At 34.8% G+C, this 25893-nt stretch overlaps 2 protein-coding genes across 4 annotated transcripts in view; one reads left to right on the top strand and one right to left on the bottom strand.

Annotated features, from left to right (window-relative positions):
• LOC107733179 (SH3 domain-containing YSC84-like protein 1) overlaps positions 1-22052 on the top strand; it is a 31392-nt gene extending 9340 nt beyond the window's left edge. Inside the window, exons 4-10 of the mRNA XM_016544723.1 lie at positions 2404-2468; positions 4621-4733; positions 9692-9820; positions 9967-10117; positions 12041-12113; positions 12282-12344; positions 21091-22052. Coding sequence (XP_016400209.1) covers positions 2404-2468; positions 4621-4733; positions 9692-9820; positions 9967-10117; positions 12041-12113; positions 12282-12344; positions 21091-21284 — 788 coding nt within the window. The 3' untranslated portion in view covers positions 21285-22052. The remainder of the gene's footprint in view (positions 1-2403; positions 2469-4620; positions 4734-9691; positions 9821-9966; positions 10118-12040; positions 12114-12281; positions 12345-21090) is intronic.
• A 1467-nt stretch (positions 22053-23519) lies between these two features.
• Positions 23520-25893, bottom strand: part of LOC107733177 (solute carrier family 22 member 6) — a 5060-nt gene continuing 2686 nt past the window's right edge. For all 3 annotated transcript variants that reach the window (XM_016544722.1, XM_016544721.1, XM_016544720.1), the window contains 4 exons: positions 25433-25650; positions 25176-25284; positions 24039-24269; positions 23520-23656 (listed from right to left, as the gene is read on the bottom strand). In XM_016544722.1, the coding sequence (XP_016400208.1) occupies positions 23563-23656; positions 24039-24269; positions 25176-25284; positions 25433-25650 (652 nt within the window). In that variant the 3' untranslated portion in view covers positions 23520-23562. The remainder of the gene's footprint in view (positions 23657-24038; positions 24270-25175; positions 25285-25432; positions 25651-25893) is intronic.

The raw sequence follows: 25893 nt of genomic DNA on the forward strand, positions 1-25893 counted from the left end.
TATTGTTGCTGCCGCCATGTTGTGAAGGCGCTGTGTGTTTCGTTGTGAAAGCGAAACTACTTTGTTTGGGCTTCCAAAAATGGACACGACTAGGAATCAGTGGTTAAGTTGTATTTACAACACTGTTCCAGAACAGTTTAACCCAAATATTCAGATGTGTGCAGTGCATTTTATGGAGGACTGTTTCCTGATCCTGGTAGAGTAGACTACAATGCCGGCTGTTCTGACTCACAGCCTGTAAGTACGTTTTTTATATTTAAAGAGTTTTTATATTTTATATATTTAAAGCGAGTTTTTTGGGCAGTGTAGAGTAGTGCTTGTTGTTTGTCATTTCTCAAATGCAGACATGGTTTTATGTTTACGTGGCGCGATGCAACGCAACGCGTAAAAAGACAGTATGAGTCATTATAATCAGTAATTATGTCCCCACTGGATGCTACAAATGCCTCGTTTGTAATGGGTTTTCATGTTTTTGAATCATCGCTCCCGCCTGACAGGGCATCATCACAGTATGGTAGGGGCGTAACATTTCCGTCACATGCTTGAGGTATTCGGCCAATCACAACGCAGTGGATAGCTGGCCAATCACAGCACACCTCGCTTTTCAGAACGATTAGCTTTGTAAAAATCGACGCGTTTCAGAAAGGCGGGGCATAGAGGAGAAACAATAATATACAGTATGTGGAAAATAATGTGTTTTTTGAACCTTAAACCGCATAAACAGATTTCATTACACCAAATACACAAAATAATGTTCTTTTTAGCAACATCATATGACCCCTTTAAAAGTTCAATCCTAATTTTTCTTCCTGTCTAAACCAAAACTATTACAGCAAAATGTACCGATTTGAGTAATTAGGGAGGTTTCATGGGATTGGAGTAATTGATATCTGGTAGCTGCCTTAGCAACGTTCAAAACTGAATAAACAAAACACTCCTTAAAGCTGCAGTCCTTAAGTTTTGCCTCTTTGTCACCATATCTGTTTGAAAACCTGGAATTGCAGCTGTGTGTGGAATTATCTAGCTTGCGTAGGTTGTGAGTCGGCATGGCTCCAGCGCGGATGAATCTAATGTTCTGAAGAGTATGTGTGGCAGTCAGTCACTGCACCGGTGTGGATATTTACTGTACTTCACAATCACAGATTCTAGCCTACGTCTTGGAATATGACCCAAATAAGAATTTTCACCGTATATTGCCATCTGAACAAGTAAGTAACAAGTCTGCCACGTTTGTTCTGACCAACTGAGGAAAAAAGAATTGCCATAAATCTCGCTACCAATGGTGATTAAATCTAAAGATCGGTTACCTCATATCACATCAAACCGTTCAAATTATTATTATTGTTATACTTTATTCTCAAATCATTAATGTTAACAACATCAGCATTGGTGACTATGACTATAGTGTGTATTAGCGTGTAGATTTCAATTTCTGCACAGTCTAATCTAATTGTCATACTCTTCGAATTTCATATTAAGAAATTCTTTTAACCCAAAAAGCAAATTATGCTCCCTTCGAACTGGTTTTCTTTAAAATACAAATCTTTGTAATCCCAGGCTATCTGTAATCAGAAGCACATTTATAACTGGCATATAATTTAATTTCATTCACATGTGTTTCATAAACACATAATCCTTTATGGATTACAATCCGCCATCAAAATGATACATTTAATTATTCTGGCTGCTGTGAGAAAAGGCTATAAACGATCCGCCACCTGCAGGATCCTCACATGTGATAGCCTACTAGCTGGGACAACTTCTTTGTTTGCAGACGTGACGTAATGACGCAGTGCCATGCTCGAATTTCCTGCGAAAACCTACCCGTACCACTCAAATTAGAAAACATTATTATAAGCTAACCGTTGTGAATCGGGCTAAAGTAAGGCGATAGTTTTGAACACTGGCTGGTTATGTACTTGCTCAAATATTGATTTCAGATCATTTTTAACCAAAAAAAAGTTACGGACTGCAGCTTTAAGGTCATTTAGAGCTTCATTGACTATGTATGTTAGTGTTTCTTTGTTTTTACTCATTGAATTTTGACATTAAGCAGAGCTAAAACACATTTAGAGGAGTTTTTGAGGCCTTTAGCTTTTTGAGTAGTGTAATCATTATTTTGATATGGGATTACTATATGTATTTAATTAACATTAATATATGATTTGATTTAAACTTCAGTAATAGTTATAATAATGGACAATGGGCTCATGTTTTGGGCACTATATATTTTAATCTTGAAAAGATGTTTCAAGGTTCGCCATTTTGGAAAGTTACATTAACAGGTTGGTATCAGGATTGTCTGTTGTACTTAAAAATCTAAACAAATTCTACAGTAGGACATCCCAAACTAAAGTTTTTTATATGTATATTGTGATGTGATCTCTATTTCCTGTGCTGAAGGATGGTCTGCTCCTTCAGCCATTGGCATTGCTGGACTTGGTGGAGGATTTGAAATTGGCCTGGAGGTAAGATGTTTTTCTGTTCTAAAAAACAACCAATTTGTCATAATTAAAGAAGTTTATGGTATACCAGGTATATATTGGGTTAACTATGAGAAGCTATGAGAAGGTCTTTTTGTCAAAATTCCTCTTGGCTTTTTTGGTATGTTTTTGATAGTTATTTTTTTAATTATAAAAAGATAATGAATGATCATCTTATGGCATCTAAAATTAAGTGTTGACACATTTTATAGGCTTAACCCTAGGTAAGGTAGTAGATGTAAAAAAAAAATCTGTGCTGAGTCAGGTGTTCAAGAACAGTTATGCAGCAGGTTTATTCATGTATCAGATGAACATTCTGGACTACACTATGCTATAATATGCCTATGGATTATGTTTTATATGTAGACATATATGTGCTTCATCAGGGTATAATTTCTAAATTACTTCACTTGCAATGTCATGCAAAAAATATGTTTTCTTTCTGTCAAGATTGTCTGAGTCATGCATAGACAAGAACAACAAGACATTGAAATATTTGCCCTCTCTGACTTGGCTGTCTTGTTTTGTATTTCTTTTTCGTTCCATCATCTCCTTAAGAAAACGTGTTATTAGAGATGTCAATCAATTAGATTTTTGAATTAGGAATAATCTCATAGTTTTAACTATGAAGAAAACCAATAAATGTTCTTAAATAAAAATAAAAAAATAGATCTTTGTGTAATTTGTAACTTTGGCGGGGAAAAAACATAATTAAGCAACTGTCTCCAAACTTTATTCATCTTGTAAAAAAGTTTTTGTGGTTGATCTGCAAATGACTTTATTTTGTTATTTTGTTAAATAAATTACCTGTAAAGAGGGTCCATCATTTACTAATAAACAGGTGCTCCCCATAATAATTATAAATTTTCTTTTTGATTTTAAGTAAAGTCACATTAGCAGTAAGTTTACTATGAATCTTACATGGTGTTGTGCTAAAGCATGACAATAATGAATTACTCATCACAACCTTTTTCCTAAATCAGAGGTCAGCCTTTTGTCTGGAGCTGTTTGTATCTCAAGTGCTGGCTTCATCATTTTTCAGTGCATAAAGTGGATCCTTCTATCCCTGGCACAGGAAATCACTGTGCTTGTGTCCAGTTGAGGTCATTTGTCAGCATCAGGCAGAAGTTGCACTTTTTTTTCCGCTGACCTTGGGTTGTAGCTCGGATGAGTCATTTGTGTACCGAGCGCCTGTGCATCTTGACAGTCTTGATTAATTTCTCAAGTAGCCTTCAGGCACAGTGGTTAGCTCTGCGGTGTCTGTCTCTCAGTAAGTAGCGACGCACCTGATAAGTAGCAAGGGAGTACAGGAAGTATCGATTTTATCTTTAGGCATTAAAACCAGAGCATGTCTGAAAGCGGTCCAAATGTTTCGACACCAACCAGAATTTAAAAAGCATAAAAACTATTGCTGAATATAGTGCTACTTTTTAATGTTTTGCTGGTGACAGATGAACAATAGTTGGCAGGGTGCTTATCAGAGTGCTGTATAGCTAGATTGTGCATGAAGGACAGACTTGACTAATAACTAACATCACATGGTCTGGTGCTTAAAAAAAAAAAACCTAATCTGATTTTGTAAATAGTGAGAGAAAATCACTAAAAGAGTGATATCAGTTGTGAGACTTGAATAGGCAGTTCTGAGTATCTGGTGAAATGTGTGAGTGTTTTAGGGCTGGGTGGTATGATGGAACTGCATACAGTATATCATGCAACAGTGGAAATATGCCGTAGAGATTCTGCTATATTTTTTTGGCACAATTTTAAAAATCCTACAAGCAGAAAACCCTACAAAGTTGATTAAATTAACTGATTATAATTATTTCATTTTTATTTCTATTTAGGTGAAGGAACAGATTAAGTGATGCCCAACTTGTAATAACAATAAAAAAACTAATAAAAATATTAATTAAATATTACATTGAATTTAATATAAGACTTTCTTTGAAAATTTAATTTAATTTACCTTTCTAGCTTAGACTTTCTTTGAAATGACAGCCCCTGGTTACTCTTCACTTTCATTCTAATGTTAAAAAAATAAAATAAAAATCTTGTTGTGTAAAAGTCATTTTTGGGTGAACCGTCCTTTTAAGGCTTCACACAAAACATGACATATGTTTTCTTTTTTCATCTCCAGGCATCAGATTTTGTCATCATCCTGAATCAGAGGAGAGCTGTGGATGCTTTTAGTAAAGGGGGCAATCTTACACTTGGAGGAAACTGCACTGTGGCTGTTGGGCCTCTTGGCAGGTATGCAAGTTGATGTTACAGTGTAGTACCAAATTCTGTTGCCAGGGGACAGAAGAGAGGCAATAACGTAGAGTGAAGTTTTGGAAACTTGGGTGCTTTGAGCAAATGTCCACTGTTAAGTATCAGTGTTGTAATATGAAATGACACTTTTATTACTAAAGTGTTTTATTTTTTTTGTGTCTGGATGCATCAGTGTCACTTGGCTGACTTTTGATTAAAATCAAAGGTTATGGCTTAAGGGAGAAAGGTTTGATTTATGTTCAGCAATTGATATTATGATAGTTTTTTTTTTATGTTACTGTAAGTGCTGCCAGGGCTATGTGGACATGAATGAGAAAAGGATTGTGCAGTCCTTGAGCTCTTGTGAGCTTCATTATGTTTCATTCATTTGTAAATAGACTGTTGATGCCCATTTCTTTGGAGAGAGTTTTTAAAGTGTTTACATAGGTGATGGAGGGCTTTCACAACATTAATTTAAGGTATAAATAAGCTTTCTAATGTTTTTAAACTGTAGTTTTGGTGCATTTATGAATGGCAATGAAGGAAAACCTTTTCCTTTTGCTGAAAGCTAAATATAAAATCAACAGAATAGAAAAGCCATATACTTTTTCTCTGATGATATGTTTATACAAAAAAATGTATACAGTTGTCAGCTGCCAGTTTCAGCTTTCACCTACAACACAGTCATTCATAATTTGACAAGCATGAGCCTGTGCGGAAAATACTGCGCAAATTATAGATAATGACAGGTGTCCATGCTGTACATTAGGAGCCATTCAAAAGTGCTAGTTTAAATGACAGCTGCATTGTTCTAAGGTGAATCAGTGATTTTACTCTTTATTGATGGATTCTGCTGTGTTTGTGCTTGGAAAGTCCTTTTTTATTCTCACTGCTTTAAATGTTGTTAATGGATCTTGCCGGAATAGACCTGTAAGCGATATTGTACTGAATGGTTGCCAGCTGCACTACAGTAGCTTTGAAAACTAGGACTGAAGATTCCACTTAATGTGGATGTGTTTGATTTGTTGGCTTAGATTAGATGGGGTTTGGATTTGGTTTGGCAGCAATGACTGCAGGGTGTATGTGCTCTTTGAAATTAGTTATTTTTGGAATAGAACCTTCTTACCACCTACTATAAGACATTTTATATAAATGTCACATCTCATTATTTTAATAAAATAAACGTTTGCATCAAAATCAAGATCTCTTTTAAGAACATAGTTATTAATTGGACAATGGAACTTGGACATTTTATAAACATTTTAAAGGGGTTTGTGTAATATTTGTGAAATAAAAAAATTTATGGAATACTGTTAATTTTACAACTGAAAATAATTTCATTGGTTCGTAAGCTTAGTTTATTGAAATTAAGCTACTTTGGCCATTCCTTTGGCTTGATCTTCATAGTTTGTGAGGGATGTTTGAACATGGAAATGGTAATGAAATTAAATGGCAATTAAATATTAAATTAATCCAAAGTAACAATAAAGACACAGTAGGGTTGTTACAAAAGATTTCTGTTTCAAATAAATCCTGTTCTTTTGAACTTTCTGTTAAATTAAACAAAAATAATAATTCACTGTTTCCACAAAAATATTAAGCAGCACAACTGTTTTCTGCTGAAAATAAAGCTTTGCCATCACAGGAATAAATTATTATTTTTTAAATATAATCAAATAGAAAGCTATTATTTTAAATTGTAATAATATTTCACAATATTACTGTTTTTGCTGTGTTTTTATTAAATAAATTCAGCCTTGGCATAAAGTGGATCCTTCTATCCCTGGCACAGGAAATCACTGTGCTTGTGTCCAGTTGAGGTCATTTGTCAGCATCAGGCAGAAGTTGCACTTTTTTTTCCGCTGACCTTGGGTTGTAGCTCGGATGAGTCATTTGTGTACCGAGCGCCTGTGCATCTTGACAGTCTTGATTAATTTCTCGAGTAGCCTTCAGGCACAGTGGTTAGCTCTGCGGTGTCTGTCTCTCAGTAAGTAGCGACGCACCTGATAAGTAGCAAGGGAGTACAGGAAGTATCGATTTTATCTTTAGGCATTAAAACCAGAGCATGTCTGAAAGCGGTCCAAATGTTTCGACACCAACCAGAATTTAAAAAGCATAAAAACTATTGCTGAATATAGTGCTACTTTTTAATGTTTTGCTGGTGACAGATGAACAATAGTTGGCAGGGTGCTTATCAGAGTGCTGTATAGCTAGATTGTGCATGAAGGACAGACTTGACTAATAACTAACATCACATGGTCTGGTGCTTAAAAAAAAAAAACCTAATCTGATTTTGTAAATAGTGAGAGAAAATCACTAAAAGAGTGATATCAGTTGTGAGACTTGAATAGGCAGTTCTGAGTATCTGGTGAAATGTGTGAGTGTTTTAGGGCTGGGTGGTATGATGGAACTGCATACAGTATATCATGCAACAGTGGAAATATGCCGTAGAGATTCTGCTATATTTTTTTGGCACAATTTTAAAAATCCTACAAGCAGAAAACCCTACAAAGTTGATTAAATTAACTGATTATAATTATTTAATTTTTATTTCTATTTAGGTGAAGGAACAGATTAAGTGATGCCCAACTTGTAATAACAATAAAAAAACTAATAAAAATATTAATTAAATATTACATTGAATTTAATATAAGACTTTCTTTGAAAATTTAATTTAATTTACCTTTCTAGCTTAGACTTTCTTTGAAATGACAGCCCCTGGTTACTCTTCACTTTCATTCTAATGTTAAAAAAATAAAATAAAAATCTTGTTGTGTAAAAGTCATTTTTGGGTGAACCGTCCTTTTAAGGCTTCACACAAAACATGACATATGTTTTCTTTTTTCATCTCCAGGCATCAGATTTTGTCATCATCCTGAATCAGAGGAGAGCTGTGGATGCTTTTAGTAAAGGGGGCAATCTTACACTTGGAGGAAACTGCACTGTGGCTGTTGGGCCTCTTGGCAGGTATGCAAGTTGATGTTACAGTGTAGTACCAAATTCTGTTGCCAGGGGACAGAAGAGAGGCAATAACGTAGAGTGAAGTTTTGGAAACTTGGGTGCTTTGAGCAAATGTCCACTGTTAAGTATCAGTGTTGTAATATGAAATGACACTTTTATTACTAAAGTGTTTTATTTTTTTTGTGTCTGGATGCATCAGTGTCACTTGGCTGACTTTTGATTAAAATCAAAGGTTATGGCTTAAGGGAGAAAGGTTTGATTTATGTTCAGCAATTGATATTATGATAGTTTTTTTTTTATGTTACTGTAAGTGCTGCCAGGGCTATGTGGACATGAATGAGAAAAGGATTGTGCAGTCCTTGAGCTCTTGTGAGCTTCATTATGTTTCATTCATTTGTAAATAGACTGTTGATGCCCATTTCTTTGGAGAGAGTTTTTAAAGTGTTTACATAGGTGATGGAGGGCTTTCACAACATTAATTTAAGGTATAAATAAGCTTTCTAATGTTTTTAAACTGTAGTTTTGGTGCATTTATGAATGGCAATGAAGGAAAACCTTTTCCTTTTGCTGAAAGCTAAATATAAAATCAACAGAATAGAAAAGCCATATACTTTTTCTCTGATGATATGTTTATACAAAAAAATGTATACAGTTGTCAGCTGCCAGTTTCAGCTTTCACCTACAACACAGTCATTCATAATTTGACAAGCATGAGCCTGTGCGGAAAATACTGCGCAAATTATAGATAATGACAGGTGTCCATGCTGTACATTAGGAGCCATTCAAAAGTGCTAGTTTAAATGACAGCTGCATTGTTCTAAGGTGAATCAGTGATTTTACTCTTTATTGATGGATTCTGCTGTGTTTGTGCTTGGAAAGTCCTTTTTTATTCTCACTGCTTTAAATGTTGTTAATGGATCTTGCCGGAATAGACCTGTAAGCGATATTGTACTGAATGGTTGCCAGCTGCACTACAGTAGCTTTGAAAACTAGGACTGAAGATTCCACTTAATGTGGATGTGTTTGATTTGTTGGCTTAGATTAGATGGGGTTTGGATTTGGTTTGGCAGCAATGACTGCAGGGTGTATGTGCTCTTTGAAATTAGTTATTTTTGGAATAGAACCTTCTTACCACCTACTATAAGACATTTTATATAAATGTCACATCTCATTATTTTAATAAAATAAACGTTTGCATCAAAATCAAGATCTCTTTTAAGAACATAGTTATTAATTGGACAATGGAACTTGGACATTTTATAAACATTTTAAAGGGGTTTGTGTAATATTTGTGAAATAAAAAAATTTATGGAATACTGTTAATTTTACAACTGAAAATAATTTCATTGGTTCGTAAGCTTAGTTTATTGAAATTAAGCTACTTTGGCCATTCCTTTGGCTTGATCTTCATAGTTTGTGAGGGATGTTTGAACATGGAAATGGTAATGAAATTAAATGGCAATTAAATATTAAATTAATCCAAAGTAACAATAAAGACACAGTAGGGTTGTTACAAAAGATTTCTGTTTCAAATAAATCCTGTTCTTTTGAACTTTCTGTTAAATTAAACAAAAATAATAATTCACTGTTTCCACAAAAATATTAAGCAGCACAACTGTTTTCTGCTGAAAATAAAGCTTTGCCATCACAGGAATAAATTATTATTTTTTAAATATAATCAAATAGAAAGCTATTATTTTAAATTGTAATAATATTTCACAATATTACTGTTTTTGCTGTGTTTTTATTAAATAAATTCAGCCTTGGAGCCTTTAAAAAAAAAAAAACATTTGTAAATAATTGAAACTATAGGCCTAATAGAAAAAAATGGCCCTATTGTATGTATTTCTTTAAATGAGGATTCCCAACAAATACCAGTTGTTATAACACTGAAAATTGTGCATAGTTTCATCTTCACAGTCGATTTTACTATGAGCTTTGTCTGTGTAGTGTTTATTCCTTGCATATATACAAGTCTGACTAAGCATCTTTGACAGGAATTTGGAGGCAGATGTGGCGTTTCGCAGTACAGCGGCTGTCTACTCATACTGCAAATCTCGTGGCCTTTATGCTGGAGTGTCTCTTGTTGGTTCTTACCTCATCGAACGCAAAGAAACCAACCGAAAGTAAGCACGTTGCAGTGTTACAGGTTAAAGAGTTTAATTGTTACATTAAAGCCCTCGGGCACTGATGTTACCTCGCATGCTGACCTACTTTGTGTTTTCATTGTGTTACAGTTTCAATATCTAATGTGGGCTTTACTTTTGATTAGGTTTTATGGCCAAGACATTCGTGCTTCTGCTATTCTCAATGGAGATGTGGAACCCCCACCAGAAGCATATGATTTGTACACCATTTTGCAGGACTACACAGAGAAATACACCACCGACTGGCAGAACAAACACATGCAAGCCTCAAGCAAGGTCAATGTCTGTGTACTACTGCCCCATGTTGGGAAAACATATTTGAAACCAAAGCTTACTGAGCTACAAGCTATGCTACTCATAATTTTGTAGCACTACACAATAATGCCCCATTAACGTTAGTAAATGCATTAACTAATATTAATTAACTATGAGCAATACATGTGTTACAGTATTTATTAATCGTAGTTAACATTAGTTAATAAAAATACAACCGTTCGTTGTTAGTTCACCTCACATCCATTAATTAACATTAACAGATACAACTTTTGAGTTCAATTATTTATTAGTAAATATTGGGATTACCATTAACTAAGATTAATACATTTGTATTTGTACTTTTTTATTGTTAGTTTAACAAATGTAGTTAAGAAATGTTAACAAATAAAACTTTATTGTAAAGTGTTACCCATAATTTACAGTAGTTTAAAAACAGTTCTGCTACTCTTTTGAAAAAAACTGCAAGATACTACATCATTAAATCTATGAACTATATATCTATAAAATAAAATAATGTAAAATATCTGGTGATTTTTAACATTACGTTTTAATTTAATCAGAGTTGTACATTTTGAACTTCAATGTGTACATTTACAATAAATACATAAAAAATAGTGATGAAGAGTGGCATTTAACCAAATACTTCACTTTCACTAAATATTTTCAATAAATATTCTAAAAAGCAGGACAGGCACTCGAAACATGAATTGTTTATGAACTGTGAACAATTTCTTATCATTTAATCTTGTCATTTACATGAACTGTGTCTGAACAAACTGATTCACTAGAGTGAATCAAAGTAGATGAATCAGTATGAATGACTTTACAGCTGAAAGAGAGAGGTCACGGTTTAGTCACAAATTCCCAACATTTTATCAAATTTAGAAGAATTTTCGACATCATGTTGAATTTAAATATTTGTTTTTTCAAGATCATAGTGTACAGCAATGAAGGATTTAATGAAAACATTTCCAAATAGCACACTGTTGAAATATTCTTACAGGACAATTACACCACTAATTTGCATCAACAGATTAGCAACAAAAATAAATATTCCTCACCCATTCAGTTACTCTTTTGCTCTGTTTAAATTGCATGTGCGATTTGCCATTGCATGCTGAAATATCACATTAATTTGACTGACAACATCACTCATCTTTTCAAGATTACTTAAAGCTACTACAACATAGTTACTATAACCTCATTGTACTTGATGGGATTTTAATTCACACTTATTTTCCGCTTACTCAAATCTTTTTTCCGCAGGCAAATTAGCAAATCTTATGACTATTTTGTTCATTTGAGTCGGTGATACACAAATTGCAAATAGGAAGTAACCCTTCTAGTGGCAAACATTAAAGTACAAACTTCCTTCACAAGAATGAGGTAGTTTGGAATAAATAAATAAAGCATGAGAGGTATAATCTGTTGACAAAATCTTTCAGCACATTAGAAGGTGATAGTGAGTTTCATTTGATGGCTACTATAAATCAGACTACCATAAAACACTGTAGATGACAGTAATATAGGCTTTCCACTTGTGGTCTCATGAAATCAGATCAAAACAACTCAAGGGATTCCCTATCATAATATCGAGTATGAAATTCCCGTTAGATTATAAATTCAAATGAAGCAAAATGAATAGTTACAGTGCATATAATGTTTTGAGATCTCAAAGGTCTGTATGTGTATGGCACAATATGACACTATTAGAAATGCAGTGCATGTTCAGCTTTTACTGCAATTCAGTTCATATTTAAGGTGCAAACTGAGTTAACATACTGATTCAGATTTACAAAAAAAAAACTTGACTTGAACTAATAGAATTTTTTTTTACGGCATCAGTGCCAGTCTCTGTTTATCAAGTTCGCTGGGTGAGAGACAAGTCTGTTGATGTATTTTCGGGTGTCTTTGTTTTCGCAGATGAGTTCAGCACCAGCTAGACCAAGGCCTCCCTCACAGAGAGCTGCCTCCTCTTACATACCCAAGGCACAAGGTAAGACCCCGAGTGACCTCTCAAATCCTCACACCATTCATCTTTTAGAGTAGAAATTACTGACTGAACTTGTGCTGTTGTAATATTGGAGGAAAGTTGCAATATCCTTGCCTCTGACATTGAGAGACTTGTTTATGTTTGTGTTGATAAAAAGTCATATTTTCACAGCTTCTGCAGCTGTGAAGCCAGTTCTATATCCAAGCTTAGACAACTGGGATACCGAAAGCTCAGGTGAGTGCATTTTATTTTATTTTTTTTATTTTATATTTAATTTTTTTTGTATTTATTTTATTTTTTATATTTTTACATTTTATTTCAGGTCAAGTCCTTAAGAAAATATAATTAAAAGGTTTCTGTCAAGAACAAAATAGTTTGTTTATTTCTGTTAACACAAGCCTCCCACACAGCTAATAAAACCATGAGAAGTCTTGAAGTATGTTTTTCCCTCCTTAAATGGAATTATGCTTATTGTTAAAAAAGAGACTTCACACCTGCAACTATGGTAATAAACTAACAGAGGAGGAATTTGCTGTATGTTTTGTATCCCACCCTGCGTGTTCAAGCGTATTATCAAGCCGAATATCCGAACAAAAGGGTTTATTCCTTCTGTATATGATGAGGTTAATCAGACACTTTTTAAAACAACAAGAAATACCTTTGAGAATAAAGATGACAATGTGGTCATGCATTTCAGTTGACACTGATAAATTATAAAGTGGATTAAAACAGCTAGATTAGCAACGGCTAATTAAATAGCAGAAATGCACGAGAAGAAACACCCAGTGCTGTGTGAGATCCTTTCATTAATCAGCTCAGCCTTTGGGCTGGAGGATGATTTGTGTTGTCGTCAATTCAACTCCACTAACAGTCTCATTTATTTTCATTAGGTTCCTAAAGGCCCGTGTTTAAAGTTGAATTATAGGGATTAGATAAAATCATGCTATGGAGTGGCTTCGCCTGCCTTGTTTCGAGAAAAGCCACTCTGACTGGCTGGGAAGATTTCAAAAGGAGCCATGAACTGGAGACTGGCTGTTTTTCCATCTTCCTGTACTCCGGAAGGGCCTCGATGCTCTTTGCCATGTCACAAGTCAGCTACGCAGCAAACATATTCTTTCCCACAGCGAGATGACATTATCATCCGTGAGGGGAGAGATTTTAAAGGCCACTTGCTATGTGTGTGTTTGTGAATTGATTCTGGACTGATGGATTTTGTCACATACACACCCAAGCATCAAAAGATTTGGCAGCCTCCCTGTCCTTTAAATAGGAAAAACTTGGAGGAGGCGATGTCTTGGATCTCCGCAAGTCCTTAAGGCTATTTTATTGCTAACAGTACATTTTATTCCCAACTAAACAGCAGAAGGGTCCTTTAGTGTGGCAGCATCTTTAGTGCACAAGTATAAATGACAGCAATGATTGATCATGAGAACATTATAATAATAACATTACACACTGACTTTATGTTCAGGGCAGCCAACAACAGCACTCAACACTCGAGGGAGATTATAGTGGGTTCTGCTCGTACAGGACAACTGAAACGAATTAAATGCTTGTCTCTAAACTGTTAATTAAAAGAACCTTCTCATAACCCTCTGAAAAAACCATCTTCAACCAACCTGAGTTGATTTTGTTGGTCTTATTTCGCCTTTCAGCCTTGTTATGCTGGTTTGTTGGCTGGTTTTAGAAGAGTTTGGGCACTTTTCAGGCAGTCAGGCTGAGAGCTAGACCAGATAAAAACCATCCTTAAAATATTGTCAAGACCGGAATGCATCCAGTCTGAGGATATGAAACTTGTTTGATATTTTGAGCCGATTTTAGAATTTTTAATTGGTCATGCATCTACTAGCAAAAAAGGTGCATGTTTTGTTGTATTTCGAATGCTTGAACCTCTGGAAGTTTGCGATGCTCAGTCTTTTAGTGTATGATGCCTAGTTTTTCTCTGTAACCATTTACAAAGTCGGCAAGTGTATGAAGCCTAGTGTTTTAAAATCTGTTCATATTTTAAAAGTATGTATTCCAGTCTTTTCAACAGGAAAAAGTCATTGAGCTATACTGGTCGTGTTGACCAGTACAACTCGACAGTAAAGTTTATTGCAGTTGTTCGGTGGTACGTAGCCTTTTATTGTATTTTATTTACAACGTTTTGGTTGTGATGTTGAATATTCCAATTAATAACTGAGGGCTATAACTTAAGTATACAACTGTTTCAGTCCATCGTGGCCATTGCAAGCTGGAGGGAAAACTGTGTGAATATACTTGTATGTGTTTGTGATGGTGTCAGGGGTCTTCTTGGGTCCTTCATGGTCAGAAAGAAACCCCACAAGAAAAGCAGGAGTGCCTTCAGAACATTGCATCTCTCTTAGAAGTCCATGTTGAGAGGTTGTTTTTGCTTCTGGTGTCCCTGACTTGTGCAACTGCAGTTCATTCAGTGTGAGCGAATGACGCTATGAGAGAGGGCAATCAAGCGTTCAAAGGCTAACATAAACTAAAGACACATTCTGTGATCGTAGATAAATGACGTGGGGTTTGTTGTGCCAGGTAAAGTCGTTCTTGAATGCATGGATGCCAACAGTCAAACATATCGCCTTTGCCACTAAAAAAGTTGGCTGTACATTTGCCTTCTTTTTAATTGCTTAAATGAGTGATACTTAATTCACTTGCACATTAATTGAAACAGTAATTCCTTGTCAAAATGCACACAAGTTGACTCGTTGAAAATAGCTAAAATTAGATTGAAAACTAAATTGATATGTGCATTTTAATATCATCTTCGCTTCTCTCACTCAAAACGGCAGATTGAAGCATGCGTTAGAATGATTAGCTGATATCCCTCATTTCCTGTGTTTACTCTTTAATTAATTTAGATGCTATTATGGTGCATTTATTCGTTATTTTTAACTCTGTTGATTCAGATGTGTAAATGAAGTTAATTGATTGAAATGTGCGCGTGCCTCAGCATGATTCAGACAGTTAGAGACTGCTGTAGACAAGGTTTCATTGTTCGTGTCTCCTTCAGGTGGGAATAGGTTTCCAGTTCCCCTCTGTGATGTTTAATTACCGGATTTTGTCAAATTACATGTTAATATTCTACTAGTTGATAACAGTCATTCAAAATCAATAATTGCCTGGCAACCTAAATAATGTGTCGAGTTTCAACTGTCAACTGCATAAGACACCAAACCATCAGCCAACAGCAATCTTTTGGCTAGATGTGGATGTGTAAGAGAGCCAGGTGAATTATACAGGGACTAGATATTGTTAGCCAACTACTTGACATGTCTTTCAACAGCCAGTTGTCGTTGCTTAATTCTGGATAAGTAGACAGGTACATCTGTTGTATGTCAAAGCATGGCATTGGATGACTTCATCAAAATCAGGACAACAGATGCCACTCTTTTTATTTTGTTAACTTATATTGGCACAGAAAAACCGTATAGACCAATGCAAATGCGGAGAGTACTACGGATTAAGGGGCCGTTCATAAATATTTTTTATTTTATTTTTTATTTTTTGCTTTGAAGACAAGACATGCAGTAATTGGGAAAAACCATGAGTTCTCAAAACTATTTTTTTTAAAACTTATTTTATTTTAAATGTAACTTATTTTAACTTGAGCATTTGCATCTTTAGAACACAGAATCTTGTGCGAGTCAACGCAAAATAGGCGAGGTCAAACGTGTCCATCTAGTATGTGTTGAAAAGTAGGAAAGTAGTGCATGGAATGGAAGAACGCATTTAGCCCTAATTTTGGTGGTTGTTTTTAACAAGTGTTTCCCAAACACTTCCGCTGTCTGCCATTGGTCGAACAAACAGATATCCCCACCCCAAACTCCTGTTGACCCAATGTTGCTGTTGTCGGGGTGGGTGGGATGTTTTGAAAGTGCCTCAGAGACACAGTATTTACACTTTCAGTAGAATAAACATACAAATGACTTACTTTTAAGTTGTCCTTGAATTTTAAAGGGATAGTTCAGAAAAAAATCTAAATCTAATCTAAAAATTAATTCTGTTATCATTTACTTTACCCTAATTTTATTTGTGTTCCACAAAAGAAAGAAAGTCAGGTTTGTTATAATTTCTTTCTTCTGTGGAACACAATAGATATAAAAAACAAAATTGTCCCAGTGTCTGCCATTGGTCAAACAAACTGACGGCACCGCCCCAAACTCATGCCATTGGTTGTGCCAGTGTTGCACTTGTCTGGCTGGTTGAAATGTTGAAAAAAAAACAAAAAAAAAACAGTGTTTACACATTAAGTGAAATAAACATACAAATATCTTACTTTTAAGTTGTGTGTGCATAGTAAAGGGATAATACAGCTAAAATGGTTTCTGTTATCATTTACTCCCCCTTATATCATTTTATGATTTCATGTCCAGTGTTGTTTCGGACCCCATTGACATTGTATTGACTGAGAAAAATGCCTACGGGTTTGGAAATATGTTTTTGGGTGAACTATCCTTTTAACCTTGGATAGAATTGGATTTTAACATTGGGGAAAAACACTTTAATTAAATGGTTTGGAGGGAACTACTTTTGTTTTGATATGCGTTCTGTCCACTTTCGTAAAAGTTGCAGATGTGTTACTAAAAAGACTCCATCATGATATGATAAAGCTGACTACAGTCTTTCGATGATGAGTCAAGGAGATACTCAACTGTATTGTTACAAGCTGGAAAAAAAACTCCTTGGGTGTGTGTTCACATTGCTTGTTATTTTACTGGCAGACATTTCTCTCCCCCTAATTATCATGATATCATTTGTGAAAAATGAGACCTGGAAAACTCTCACTCCTCACTGTTTCATTAACACTCCTTCCCCTGAAGATCATTATAGCTGTAAATAATATTTAGATGGATCCCTGGCCTTAGGAAAAGGTGGTTAGAGAGCCACCCTGATTTCTAAAGACTCTTTTTGTCTCTAAAGGGAAACTGTTTTATGAGGTTTTGATTTGTTAAGTGTAATGGCACATTGAGCAGCTGTTGTACAGGTTTCTCTGATACATCCCGCTTTCCTTTTGGAATGAAAAGTGAATCCAGATTGTCAATTGTTAATCAGGTCTTTTGTACTCCACCATAACCAGGTGCCAGCGATTATCTATGGTTACATCAATTGGATTTGTTCACTGTATACCTGATAGGACTTAGCTAACCCTCCAATCTGAGATTTATAGCAGCAGAGAGGAGAAATGGCAGGCCCTCCTTCCTGTCATGAGCTGTCACTTTTTCAGGTATTGCGTGTGCAAGTAGAAAACCGCATAGCTCAGATGTCACCACTCTGCCAAAATACACAGCCCTTCCAGATCTGAAGAAACTCTCTGGATTGTATTGCTGTCTTGCGCCCGGCTTGTCATGTCTTGCACTTGTGGTAGCGGGAATGAACATTATGTTGAATGGATGCAGTTATTTTAGGATACAAGTCAAAAGCATTTAGTGTGAAAAACGGCTCGACTGAAGCTTTTGGCAACGCCTGAGGTTTATTTGGAGTCAGGAGATTTCAGAGCAGGTGCCAACAGTGTGAAACCACATTCCACTTCTGTCTGATTCCCTGCTCCTCTCTCATATGTCTTCTTCACTCATGAAAACCCCTTGCCACCCGTTTCCCCCCATTTTCCCAGCAAAGTTAATCGTATCATTCAGTGAAGCTCGATGCATGTTGAATGTCACTCTGCTTATATTGATACATGAATGATAGACTGAAACCACATTGGAAATCTGGAATTCAAAATCTGTTTTAAATATATAAAGTTGTGTCATATATCTGAGTGAAACTGATTATGGACAAGAAAAATGTAGTCTCTGGGGACTTTGTTTTGTCCATCGGTTGTTGGATCTGAATGCAAGCTTGCAGTTGATTGTAAAAAAGGGATGGGGTTTAATCGGATGAATTATTGGAGAAGTCCGATATACATAACCGGAAGATTAGGTCATGACATTTTGATTAAAAATTACAAGACCTAATTAATTAATTAATTGATTAAACATGCACGGATGAATTCTTTACATTAACATGCATTTAGTAAGGGTGCAGCTTTAAGCAACCCTATGTAGTTTTGTGTAATTTTGCGACTTTGGTGCCCCCTGCAGTTAAGTGGGTGGAATTCACTGTCGTATTTACAGATAGCTGTACACCTGCATTTGTTGCTGCGGTAAAGCAATCCATGGAATTTCGTAGCAGTCCACCAAATTTACATACAGTACTTCCAGAAAAGGCATGGGGGAAGCATGGGAACAGGGTTGCCAAATCCACGTTGTTGTTGTTTTCGCAGAATTGGGCTACTTTTACACTGTTTGCCACAAATGTCAAATGTATTTTTTTTCTTTTCTCTTACTTTTAATTGGCTAAGAAATACACTGCTGGACAATAACCAGTCATTTGTATTCTATAATATTTTTTCCTGTATTTAATGACAATTTTATGATTGGTTTATATACTACAAACACTTTTTTCCATTTTTATCACAGATTAAGGCAGAAATATATTTGTTATTTTCTAGACTACTGTAATAAATGATATGTCAATTAGCACCGCATTATTCATATACATTATATATTTATTACCTAGAGATGACTTGAAAAACACACATAAACCATGTATTGTCGCAATCATGTGTTTATTGTCTTCACGTTTCATCAGTCAAAACATTTCTGCTTTTTATGCTCAGCTACAGCCATAGTTGGATGCCTTCGTCCATTTTAGGGATTTCCTGGCACGTCATAAGTTATTACTTCTATGAGTATGTTTTGGACTTTCCCTCCGGCTTAGAGTATGAATAAAACATACACTGTGGGGCAGGGGCGTAGCCATCATTTCAGAAGTGAGGGGGACAGAAATGTTATATATATATACTCTTTGAATTTAAATCTATATTTATTCACACCTGCTCTTGAAAACCTCTATGCGAACACACTTGCCCGAAAAAGTGCGGGGGACGAATTTACGTGATATTAAAAGTGGGGGGGGGCACGTCCCCCGCGTAATATACGCCCCTGCTGTGGGGACGAATTTACGTTTTATTAAAAGTGCCCAGCATATTCTACAGCCATGCGCGGGATAAAACTCCCCCTCCCCCTCCCAATTTTGGCCTAGTTTTGATGGCTGGTTTTGTTTCGCACACCTGGCAACCCTGCATGGGAAAGAAACAAAAACCATTCGCCTTAGTAGAGTGTACATCAGAATGAATTTGAAGCTAATATTTCAAGATAAGAACGTACATACAGTTGCTTTCAAACTCTGCACTGTTTGTAGGCCAGGTCACTAATCAAATTGTCACTGGCTCTTACACTTTTGTATTTAACCACGCATCAAGAATAAAGTGTTTTATCGTCTGTTTGATTACGTCTTTAATTGATTTTTCCATACATTTCTGCCATAAGTACATTAACTGACAATCACCACTGATAAGCTACTACTAAATATATTGCAGAAATGTCATTTTTATCATGAAAAGCGCTAAACAAATAAACTTGAATTGAAACTTGAATTTTACATTTTGGTTAAACATATATTGTTTTTCAAAAGACCTCTAAAGGAAGGAATAAAACCGCTTACTGTAAATCTTTCAATTCCACGAACAAAGTGCATTTATTCCTGCTCAATGTGTTAAAACACATAGTCAAGAGTTTCAGTAATTGAAGGTTTACATTTGCTGTTTGTTAACCTGACAGCAGAAATGATTGCACAGTTGTTTATATGCTGATAGACAGATAAAGAAAAGGGTTTTGCCCCTGGCTGACAGATTCTATCTGCAGATGTTAATACTGCACCACAATCTATTAGAGTACCAGCTGGAAAGTTTTGTGCTGTTCGAAGTACAACACAATGTGGGTTTGAGAGAGAGAGTGTCAATTAACTGAGCCAAAGTAGGCTTATCTGTTTTAAGAGTACATGCTGCTCTCTAGTGTTTACAATTTGGTATTACAATGTTATATAGCATTATAGGCACGTTTTAAATTAATATTTATTCATTTGTATTCATTGTTAATGTCACTGTAAGTATGTGCAACATTTATACATTTAAAGTAATTATTTATTAAACTACCTTGCAAATAAGGAAAAGCACAAGAAATGCATCATACAGTTTAATTAAATATCCCTATTCATAATATTACATATTGTTCCAAAGCAGTGCTGAAATACAATTCAGGATCAATTTAAAATAAATCAAATAAATTTCAACAGTAAAGATGTGCAAAAGCAAATGCACACTACATGTTAATACTGAAGTTTTTTATTATTTAATTTAATTTAATAATAAATTAATGAATATGTTTTGCTAAATGTTTTATTGTCTTTAATAATGTGGTATCCGTGTTATTTTAGTGTCACTGAGATACTATTGTAGTTTTTATTATTATTTTGATTCATTTTAATTTTAAAGTTTTAGTAATTTTGTTATATGTTTGTGTAATTTTTATTGTTTAGTTTTATATATGCTGTATATTTTTTATTCATTTTATTTCAGTTTTATTTTTAGTTGTTTTAGTACAAGTTAAACTAAATTAAAATGAGAAATGCTGCCTTGACAACTAGCTGAAATAAAATGTTTTTTATATATTTTTTAAGGTCTTAATTTTAGTTTCAGTTTTAGATAACTATAATGGTTACTATTATTATTATTATTATTAATGTGTATTATTAATTACCATTTGGGAATCATTCTGTATATTATTATGCTTTAAATGACCTTCACACTGATTTGTAACTAGAATTAAATGCTACAATAACAAATAACTTTTTTAAAGTCTAATTTTTAATTTAAGTATTTTTATGCATTTATTTATATATTTTTAATACATTTATGAATGTTTTACTAAATGTTTTATTGTCTTTAATAATGAGGAATTACAGTTTGGGCATCATTCTGTATGTTACTAAGCTTTAAATTATCTGTACACTGATTTGTAGTTTCAAAAATGCTCCAATAACTAAAGTGTTTTCAACCAAACATTGATCTCTCCTCTCTAATGTGTTCTAGATCAAGCATCAGGTGGCACTTTAGTGGTCACAGCAGTGCATCCGTTCACCGGTCAGCAGCCTGGAGATCTGAGCTTTGTTGCAGGAGATCGCATCAATGTTATCACCAAAACCGACTCGCAGTATGACTGGTGGGAAGGAGAACTAAGAGGGCAGGTTGGGATCTTCCCAGCTAATTTTGTGTCCTATAGCTGAAAGTGCTAAAAACGGCCATAAAAATCGCAAATTGGTGACAAATGATGTCTGGCATTGAAGGGTCCTTTTCTTTTGCACAGTTTGAAATGACGTTTATGATGAAGGTGTATATTTTTAGGAGCACTTGGGGTCAGTGTTCCTCTTAAAGGCTGTATTAAGGGATGACAAGGGGTGTGTTTTCAATGTTACTGGCATTGGTGAAATATTTTCTTTTCATTTTGGCCGTTCAGTTATCGGTATGTGGGTTGACTACTAAAGGGTTCCCGTTTTATTAGTTATCAGTCCATTTTTAGTTATGCTATGGTTTAGAAACAAACTAGAATACAATTATGCTTTTTTATGCGTACACGAAGACACAGAGTGACACTGTGGTATTTTAAGTAAAGTTGCTCCAGGTATTTGAAATATGATAGCACAGTAGTTCGCCATCTGCAAAAACACAGTGGCACACGGCTTCTTGGTGTGCCATTTTTTTTTTCTCTGATAATAACTGCACAGCTGTTACAAACAAATGTTAATACAAATGATAAGCTACATTGTTTAAAACAAGCCTTATTTATGGTTTTATGAACTATTAACTTTTATTTAACCTCACATCTGTCTTGTACTGTTGCTCTGAAAAAAAAATGGAAAATGGTGGTTTTTTTTAAGGAAGTGTTTGAATGCTCTCTTTGCTTTCATTTATTGCTGTTTGCACACATGAATGATTGTTTTCCTACTGGTTTTAAATGAAATGTATATCAGTTCTAATAAAGATTATTTCCTACATTTGTTAACTTGATAATAATTTGTCTGTAGTGCTGGTTTAAGATTTGATTTTTCTTATTGTAATATAAATGAGTAATAAGTTAAAATATATCACATTGACACTTGCTCATACTTAATGTAGTATAATGAACGGTAGTTTTATTTGCTTAGACAATTGACAGTTGCTACACTCCTTGCCCACAAGGTGTCATACAAGCTAGTTTCTGCACTGCTGTTAAAAATTCTCTTTAAATAAGCAAATTATATTCTGTAATGGGCAACATGTCAATTCTTTTTACAGCTATTAAGAAAAACAACTACAGTAATTTTGCAGCAGAGGTATACATAGATAAATGTGTATATATAAATTACTGTATATGTGTTGAGAATTGTTCCTGCTGAAAGGAAATACTTTAATACATATGGGAGACGTTAATTGCTCATCTTAAATGATTGCCGTACTTGGATCTTAATAAATGATCACTTTGTTAAAGTTTCCTAAAGAAAATGTAAACGTTCATAAATCACAAGTCTAATACTGATAGTTGTCATTTTAAGAAGCAGCTGGATTGGAATAATATAATGAAATGGTAGAAAAGTTTAAGACACATAATTCAATTCCAGCAACTATTCTATTCCACTTCAGCAAACACAACAGAATGCAGTATGTCTGATATCAAGAAAATAAGACTATTCATTTCTTAGTGAAAAAAGTTAATAATCTAAAGAACCTTTTGTGCAATGGAAAGCATAAATGCAAATAAATATCCTTTATTTAAAAAAAATTTATTTTAATAGAAGGTGCATATTAACTCTAGTTGAAGACTTCCCATACAAAAACATTTTGTTTTTGTTTTTTTGCATGGCATATATACAAGCGGTTCAAAACAATGATTTAACCCGCTGTCTATTTCATTACGAATTACACAAGACTTTGCCCCCAAGTGTTTGTGAAGGTAAAAATGTTACTTTGGAAATCCAAGAGTACAGCAAAAGGTTAGAAAATCAGTTTGTCAATAAACCTTTAAAAAATACTTACATATTCAAAGCAGAAAACATATAAAAATGTGTGTGTGTGTGTTTTTGAACTGAAGAACTCCTATATAAAAATATCTACAATAGCAGCACTGAATCATTCCAGCATTAAATGAAATCTTGTTAGATATTCCAGTATCATAATCATACAGAAGTAAAATTCATTATAAACATATCCAAAACTCCATTACATAGTATTACTCCTTGAAATAGATTTTGAAAGGTACGTTTTGAAATGTTGACATCCCAAGGCATAAAAAAGACATTAAAGGGGTCATATGATGCGATTTCAAGTTTTCCTTTCTCTTTGGAGTGTTACAAGCTGATTGTGCATAGATAAGATCCCTGAAGTTGCAAAGACTAAAGTCTCAAAACCAAAGAGATATTCTTTATCAAAGTTAAGACTCTGCCACGCCCCCCTAAAACGGCTCGTTCTAACACGCCCCCATAAAAAATAATATGAAAAAGTCAATTTCTGCCATGTTCCTCTTGTTGATTATGCTGAGAAGGGGCTGCTTTCCGCTTGGTTCTTCATGTTCTTCTCCTTGGTAAAAGAAGCATCCGACTCCTGTTTAGGCTTCGTAGGCCAACCGACATTAAAACAAAAACATTTTTTTAATTAGTCCATAATACATACACTTCTTATTAAAATATTGATTATTTGGCTGCGGCTAACCAGCATTTATATCTTTAAACAAGTATTTGGTTATAGATAATGATATAGATGGCATGCTGATGAAAAAAATGCTGTCATGGCATGACATTTACTGTTAAGCTTCACACTAGTTTACAACACAAGTCTGACAGATTGTCCCATTGACCTCCCTGGAATTCAAAATATTCCATACATGTTCATATTTGTTTAGCCTGATACATTTTAATACTTACTTAAATAATATATGTAATTGCATATATTACACGATATATTAAATAATATTTTTAAAAATATTTTTTCCGTGTACTGTATCTCACCATGCACAGCATGGGAGCTTCAGTCTGGGCTGTTTCTCACAGTCTTGTACAGTGTCTGGTAAAGGGATGCCACTGGTCTCTGGAAGAAGCAGGCACAGGGCTGCACCAATGATCGGCCCACTGCTGTAACAGATCATAGCTGGTAGAGGGATCCTTCCGTCAGGGGTCGCCACAGCATTTATAATACAGGCCACTCGGTAACAAAGACTAACCAGGCCGAGACACTTCTGCCTGCATAGTGTAAAATGTTTTGTTAGTGAGAAAGAGATGCACATTTCATGAACAATAAGGTTTTTGGTGGAAAATCATTTATTACGTCTACAACTTTTTTCTATCCCAGCTTTATATGCAGACAGCTTCACTGTCCTCCTATAGGCAAAAGAAAGTAACTACGCATTTTGAGTTCTGACTGAAATCTCTCTTAGACTATGATCTGTCTTGTGATAAATGGGATTAGATCAACTATGCTCAGATTTAGGGAAAACTAAGTGTGATATATCAATCAACCAATATATCAATCAACTTTTCTACCAACTCAGTTTCAGTGTTGGTGTAAAAATGTGTGCGACAACTACTTATCTGTACATTCAGATTAAGTGTGGGAACATTTGATCTCTTATTGTCTATTACTGTGCTGTTAGCTTACATACTTAGTACTGCAACACTGCACACAATGTTATGTAACTCATGGGAAAAAAAAGTGTTTTATAATCTCTACAATGATTCAACATATTTATTGTCTACCTGCACGAATGTCTTCCACTGTGGATCAACAATCCAATATCTCTCTAACAGTGCCAGAAATGCCACAAATGTTACATGAAGTATATCTCAAGCTCTTTTGATTTGTGATTAGTGATGAATACTCTTACACATCAGCACATGCTCATACATTTTAAAATATTTTTTGAAAAGTGAGCTGTGATATAGATACTTTTTGAAATGTTAAAATTACTCCAAATTACATTTAATTTCACACAAACAAAGATGCTTTCTAGTCGTCTGAACCTGCACATTTTATGATTGACAGATCAAACACGGTTGACTCTAAGGTGTGTTTTGAACTTGGAGACTAGTTATCTAATTATCTGACCAATAATGTGTTTTATCAGGTAGGCCTGTTTGGATATTGTGTACCGTATTACAGTTGGGAACAGCTCAATCCCATAGAGCACAGAGACACAGTAGGTGTACTGCATACACAGCTTGCCCATCAGTGCCAGAGTCATAACAAGGGCAGGCATGTCTGTTCGGAAAGGATTGCATATCATTAGTTGTAAGAGTGATATTCTTCAAATAAAAATACACCTATGTAACTCACATCTACACTAAGCAATATCAGACCATGATCAGTCTGTGCTCATGTACTGTATTTCAATGACTGTGTCCCTCACCGCAGAACTTGGAAACAAGGAGGGACAGCATACAGGAAATGCCACTGAGGAACAGCGACCCCATGCTGAACGGCCTGCGGCCACATCGCTTCACCAGAAATGGAAGCAGCAAAGAGGGAGCCTCTGAAAGCCCAGAGAAAAACTGCGCCAGATAGATATTTACACCGAAACTTCCCACACTGAAACAGATCCCATAATAAGTGAGAGCAGATGCAAAACTGTAAAAAAACACAAACAAACAAAAAACACATTAAAACAATCTTTTTTAGGTAGGTTCATATAAGCAGCAAACTGTTTGGATAAAAAAGATATATTGATATATATAATATATAATTGATATATATAATATAAAGATATATTGATATATATAATATATATATTTATATATATAATAATAATAATTTTATATATATATACAGTGGGTACGGAAAGTATTCAGACCCCCTTAAATTTTTCACTCT

The sequence above is a fragment of the Sinocyclocheilus rhinocerous genome, unplaced genomic scaffold (genome assembly GCF_001515625.1).
Source record: "Sinocyclocheilus rhinocerous isolate Xijiao unplaced genomic scaffold, SAMN03320098_v1.1 scaffold8, whole genome shotgun sequence".
NCBI lineage: Eukaryota > Metazoa > Chordata > Actinopteri > Cypriniformes > Cyprinidae > Sinocyclocheilus > Sinocyclocheilus rhinocerous.